The sequence below is a fragment of the Pseudophryne corroboree genome, chromosome 1 (assembly GCF_028390025.1).
Source record: "Pseudophryne corroboree isolate aPseCor3 chromosome 1, aPseCor3.hap2, whole genome shotgun sequence".
NCBI lineage: Eukaryota > Metazoa > Chordata > Amphibia > Anura > Myobatrachidae > Pseudophryne > Pseudophryne corroboree.
In genome coordinates, this window is record NC_086444.1 from 1,220,513,501 (window position 1) to 1,220,520,420 (window position 6,920).

General features: G+C 46.6%; 1 protein-coding gene across 1 annotated transcript; it reads left to right on the plus strand.

The window, feature by feature from the left end:
• Nucleotides 1-1,075: 1,075 nt before the first annotated feature.
• Nucleotides 1,076-2,575, plus strand: LOC135052041 (proteinase-activated receptor 1-like). The gene is made up of 2 exons (XM_063957418.1): nt 1,076-1,109; nt 1,382-2,575. The coding sequence occupies exons 1-2, from the start codon at nt 1,076-1,078 to the stop codon at nt 2,452-2,454; spliced, it is 1,107 nt and encodes a 368-aa protein (XP_063813488.1). The 3' UTR covers nt 2,455-2,575.
• Nucleotides 2,576-6,920: the final 4,345 nt, after the last annotated feature.

The following is a 6,920-nucleotide window of genomic DNA, read 5'->3' on the forward strand; positions in this document are numbered from 1 at the left end:
ACCATCCACTGTTGCTAGGCTCCAAGAAAAAGGGGGGAAAGGGTAAAGCTGCAGGTTATGTCTGTTTATATGGCAGCCCAGAGTATACAGCTGTCCTTTTTGGCAAAAAGTCTGGGCTACACAGGTTCTCATAGGGTCCTACATGGAGCACCTGGTACAATAAGGCAATGTACATGTCAGTTGAAGGGAGCATGAGTCCTGTAAGTTCTGGGGGATACCACACACTCACATGTTACATAAATAAAAAGGCATATCACAAGGCGTTATCCCCTATTTCCCAAAAGACACCTCACTGGTTCGCTGAGATATTTCTTACAGCATGTGTAGTCAGAGTCCCGGAAACTCACGGCTTTCCTTCCAGGTGGTGAATAAGGAATCTAAGGAATTGTCAGGATACACAGCACAATCCCGCTTAACGCGTTTCGGTTTTAACCTTTCTCAAAAGCGGATTGTGCAGCACTGAAATTTCCCCCTATATATACCCCTAAAGTCCTCTAACAAGTTTCAGATGTCACAATTACAATTACAGTGTTTGAGAGCCGCCGCGCTTCCGCGGCCGTCATTTCCGGTAACATGGTATCGCATCTCCCATCAACTTCCGCCCGGTCGCTCTATACTCATTTCCGTGCGGTTCAAAATGCGTTCCAACTCGTAAGACGTCATTTCCGGCCGCTATATGCTTATTTCCATGCGGTTCAAAAAGCATTCCAACCCGTATGACGTCATTTCCAGTCATACAATACATCTCACAGAGCCGCTTTCTCTTCATATAGTAATGTTGGCGGGTCAGATGCATTCCGGGGGTCATTCGTAAACATAATTATATAGCAGCAATATGACATCATAAGGTGCATATAGGAGAGAGAAAAACAATAGTCAATAAAAACAAAAAGAGAGATAATTTCTAATTATTTTTTATTGACTTTTGTTTTTATCTCTCCTATTTCAATAAAATAGCCTTTTTCCCCGCTCTGAACAATCGGGATTCACACACGGAAAACCACTGATTCAGCATAAACTGTGAAATTAGTGTTTTTTTGTTCCCCGTGCATGACCAGATTTTGTTGGTTTTTACATGGACTTTACCTCACAGCTTCATGAGCTGCGAGGTTCTGTGCAATCTGTGAGAACTTGAACATGGGACAAACCTCGCTAATTGAATAAGTCCAGCACTGGCAATTAGTGTTGTGGTTTAAATTGAATTCCTCCCTATATGTAATGAGTCTCAGACTTTCACATTTATTCCTATTACTGGGTGTTCTTATTGATAATGAAGCTAATATTTCTATACATAACCTACATAAACAGTATCTAGGTTCACATGCAGAAGAGAAAACTACAAATTTAGATTTTTTTTTTTCACTTCCTCTTTAATGTTTAGGGAATGAAACCTCTGGCAGTGCTGAAGATGGCCGTGACCTGAACTTATCATCAAGTCAAGTTCCCCATTCACGAATAATAGAAAAAACAATTACTGAAGAAGCCAAAATAATTTTCACTGGCAAGTTGCTGACTGTATTTGCTCCATCCGTGTCCACCGTGTTGCTCATTGTGTCTCTGCCTCTCAATCTTCTGGCCATCATCATGTTCCTGTTCAAGATGAAGGTCAGGAAGCCAGCGGTGGTCTACATGCTGAACTTGGCAACCGCTGATGTGCTCTTTGTGAGTCTGCTGCCTTTCAGCATCGCTTATCGATTCTCCGGGAATAAGTGGATGATTGGAGATGGAATGTGTCGCTTCTACATCACAGCATTTTACTGCAACATGTACTGCTCCATCCTACTCATGACCAGCATCAGTGTGGACAGGTTCATGGCCGTGGTGTATCCAATGCAGTCTCTCTCCTGGCGTACCACGGGGCGAGCTTGGCTGGTCTGTGTCTGTATATGGGTGTTATCCATAGCAGGCACTGTGCCACTTCTCATAAGAGAGCAGACACAGTACATTGCCGCTTTGGATACCACAATTTGTTATGATGTGCAGGACATTGAAGAAGTGCAGAGCTTTTTTGTAAAGTATTTCCTCATTTTTATCTCCACTTTCTTCTTCTTGCCTTTAGTCATTACAGTTGTCTGTTACATTGGAATCATCCATAACCTAAGCTCCCCCAAACTTGAAAACTCCTTTAAGCGATCTCGCGCTTTGTTCCTGACAGTGACTGTGCTCTTGGTGTTTGTACTTTGCTTTGGACCAACAAATGTCATCTTTTTAATTTGGTGTCTTCATTTTCATAAGAAATCTAATCCATCTCTGTATTGTGCCTACATTCTGTCCGTCTGTATTAGCAGCATCAGTTGTTGCCTTGATCCTCTTATCTATTACTATGCGTCCTCCCAGTGTCAGAGATATGTGTACAGCTTGCTGACTTGTAACAGAGGTGGGGAACTACCATCAAAGAAACAACAGATGAATGTTCACACCAAACAACCTGCTGAACGGGCTCTGCTAGCATAAATGCATAATGATAATGGCGGCTTATTGCTTTCGCATGTACATTACATTACCCTTGTCCCCAATAGTAGACTGGTGGGTGCCTTTCCTTGTACCCTGCCCATACATTATAATAAATGCTTGAAAAGAGAAGAAGCCTTTATCTTCTGATTACCACAAGGCAAAAGGGGTGGTAGAGATGGATGTCAAAAGAGAGTACCCTGAAGTGTTTGCCTGCTCAGTATGATGCAGTACCTGCCCAACTGACCAATCAGGTGTTGACTTGGATTCATGCTCCCTGGCGGCAGCTGTTGGAAGCTCACGTCTCCTGCAAGTCTGTAAGTATCTGTCAAGCCCAGCTTCTTGTTAGGGGAGAGCGCCCATTTGTGGGCTGCTTATTTTACCAGTTGTGTCTCCTTTTGTGTTAGTGCAGGACACACATGGGTGCACTTATGTGCTGGATTCTTTGTTGCTGTCTACTCACCTCTGACTGCTGACCTATTAATCTTGTCCTAATTCTTTGTTATTGATCATGATGCTGCCTGCTGATTCCATCATGTGTATTACCTGGATCAGTGATGATTAGCAGCTATAGTCATATGCCATGATCATAGGGTGCCTGGGTCCTCACAAACGCATATAGTTATGTCTTTATAGCGGCTGAACTACTGGTATTACTGACATTGCAAGGGCTGAAGAAATGGGTCTTCAAGAGGTGCATGTGATGTATAGGCAGGGCCAGGTTAAGCCTTTGGAGGGCCCGGGTCACTTAACAAAAAGTGGTCCTCCTTCTTTGGTCAGCCCCACCCTCCCAGGCTATTCCCACTGTGAGTGCTTCCACCCCTTGCAGCTCCAGAAGACAGCAGCAGTGCAGGACCTAACTGCACACCTGCAGCTGGGGCAGACTTCAGAGCCTCCTCTCATGCATCATGCAGGCCTGGTAGCAAATAGAAAAATCATGCCTGGGAGAGCAGGGTCTGATTAGCTCAATGCATTTCATTGCTGGGTAGAGATTATTCAGGGTCCTAACACCGTAGTATTCAGCTTGTGTGGTCCTGCAGGCTGCAGAATTGTCCCCGCATAGGCTGCATCACCAGAGCTGGATAAGAGCAACTCTGGCTGGGCAGGGCCAGACAGATTTTGAAACCAGGGTTACTCACCCCTTGTGCCCCCTCCCTTAATCTGGCTCTATGTATAAGATGGGCTTCAGTAAGGGACTCACACTAGGCTTCTGTGTCCTGAGGAAAGGCTCCAGTAATAGGAATTCCATATCAGTTGGAGTTATTCTGTAAAAAGTAGACTTCATGTATAAGGCAGCTACACAGTTAAATACATTATTTAATAATACTTTGTGGTATTGTATAATTCACCTAATCAGAATAAATTATTTGTCTGCTTTCCCAGCAGCATCACAGAGATCTCGTGCAAGGTCCAGTTACACATAGTTATTTACATTAATCAATTTACAAAATGATGTCCAGAACTGATCATAAGACGGTCTTCTTCCAGGTGCCTCTCTCAGTCTCCATCATTCCAGGTACCTCTCCTAGTCTCAATCTGTCCTCAATTCCACAGCTAGGCTTATCTTCCTCTCCCACCACTCCACATCTGCCCATCCCCTTTGACAAAATATGCACTGGCTCCCATTCCCCTACAGAATCCTCTTCACAATCCTCACCCTCACATACAAGGCCATCTCTAATTCCACTGCTCCCTACATCTCCATCCTCCTGTCTGTCACAACTGAGGGCTGGTGCTGACCTGGGGAAGCCTCAGTTGTAGGGGCTGAGATATATGTGAACCTGGGAGGCAGTACAGGGTTCTTAGACATGCAGGGAACCTTTACCACAGATGCCCGAAGGCGTGACCACGACAACAAAAGAAAGTTCAAAGGTTTTATTGAAACTCAGCTCACAAGCATATGTCGGCAGTTAGCAATATTAAGAACAGCATATAAAAGTCACAGTTCCCAGGAGTGCATATAGGCAGTCTCTAGGTGTGGTATAATTAAGCACAGTCTTGAAGGACTTGGAGATGATATGTCCTTACCAACACTGATGCACTGGGTAGCTGATGGGAAACAGAAACTGATGACTGAACTGCCGGGAAATGCCGGATAGAACCGACACAGGTGGTGAGCTGTGAAATGGTGTCAGATGCCAGTGTAATGGAAGATCAGACGCAGAAAGACTGGTGATGCTAGAGTTCGATGATGGAACACCGATGGTGACTTGGGATCGATGGCGGAACACCGATGGTGACTTGGAATCGATGGCGGAACACCGATGGTGACTTGGGATCGATGGCGGAACACCGATGGTGACTTGGGATCGATGGTGGAAGTCTTTGGACCTACGGATGAAACCGGATTGGATCCAGAGATATTGGAATCGGCTGGAACCGAAGGAGTCTTTGGACCTGCGGATGGAACCGGATTGGGTCCAGAGATATCGGAATCGTCTGGAACCGAAGGAATCTTCAGACAAACGGATGGAACCGGAATAAGTCTGGAGACCGTTGAATCAGCTGGAACTGAAAGAGTAAGAATCCGGTTAGAACCGGAATGAGTGGTATCTGAGTGTTCAGTTAGACCATCCTGGACCTGGTCCATGCTGGATGCTAACAGGGTGGTGCTCTCTGAAGACGGCAAACAGGAGTTCATAACTGCATCTGTAGCACAAAAATTTCCATCTGTGAACTTGGCTCTGGATACTTCCCTTGGGGCTGAAACTTTGGTGACCCCTCCTGGGGTTGACGAATCAGACACCTCTCTCAGGGGTGTTTTCTCCAGCACCCCTCCTGGGGTTGACAGATCAGAAACTCCTTTTTGAGAAGACTCATATGCCCCTACTAGAGCTTGAAAATTGGATACCCCTCCTTGGGCTCCAGACACAGATGCCCCTTCTTGGGCTGTAGACACAGACACCCCTCCTTGGGCTGTAGACATAGACGCCCCTTCTTGGGCTGAGTAAAGAGAGTCATCATTCCAGGAAAGTTCAGAAGCTAGGATCTGGTACAGTACCAGATATTTACCAACTGTTCGTGTCCCTTGACGTAGCCGGAGGATATCGGAGGAGGCTAGGTCACACAAACTGGTTCGTCAAAGATGCGCCTGATAGTTGCCACGAAATCTGTGTATGAAGAGAGCAGGGCATCAGACTTCTCCCATAGAGGTGATGCCCAATCTAGGGGGGAGCCACTGAGGAGGGAGATGATGTAAGCAACCTTGGTGCGGTAGGTTGGGAAACTGCCAGGCTGTAACTTGAAATGTATCTCACACTGATTTAGGAAACCCCGACAGGCTTTTGGGGAACCGTCAAACTTGGCAGGTGTCGGTAAATGGAGACAAGGAGCAGAAACGGGAATGGTGGGTGGGGATACCACCAAAGGTACTGCAGTCGACACCCTGGATGCCCCTGAACCACGAAGGGTTGTTTGGATTCCATCCAGCTGAGAGGAAAGGTCCTGGAGACAGCGAATCACATGGCCCTGTGCAGCCTTCTGATGTTCAAGGCAGGCTGCAAGTTCTTGCGTCGGCCTGGTTGCTTGGACCTGATCTCCGGCTGGATCCATTAGGTCAGTGCTCACTGTCACAACTGAGGGCTGGTGCTGACCAGGGGAAGCCTCAGTTGTAGGGGCTGAGGTATATGTGACCCTGGGAGGCAGTACAGGGTTCTTAGACATGCAGGGAACCTTTACCACAGATGCCCGAAGGCGTGACCACGACAACAAGGGAAAGTTCAAAGGTTTTATTGAAACTCAGCTCACAAGCATATGTCGGCAGTTAGCAATATTAAGAACAGCATATAAGTCACAGTTCCCAGGAGTGCATATAGGCAGTCTCTAGGTGTGGTATAATTAAGCACAGTCTTGAAGGACTTGGAGATGATATGTCCTTACCAACACTGATGCACTGGGTAGCTGATGGGAAACAGAAACTGATGACTGAACTGCCGGGAAATGCCGGATAGAACCGACACAGGTGGTGAGCTGTGAAATGGTGTCAGATGCCAGTGTAATGGAAGATCAGACGCAGAAAGACTGGTGATGCTAGAGTTCGATGATGGAACACCGATGGTGACTTGGGATCGATGGCGGAACACCGATGGTGACTTGGAATCGATGGCGGAACACCGATGGTGACTTGGGATCGATGGCGGAACACCGATGGTGACTTGGGATCGATGGTGGAAGTCTTTGGACCTACGGATGAAACCGGATTGGATCCAGAGATATTGGAATCGGCTGGAACCGAAGGAGTCTTTGGACCTACGGATGGAACCGGATTGGGTCCAGAGATATCGGAATCGTCTGGAACCGAAGGAATCTTCAGACAGACGGATGGAACCGGAATAAGTCTGGAGACCGTTGAATCAGCTGGAACTGAAAGAGTAAGAATCCGGTTAGAACCGGAATGAGTGGTATCTGAGTGTTCAGTTAGACCATCCTGGACCTGGTCCATGCTGGATGCTAACAGGGTGGTGCTCTCT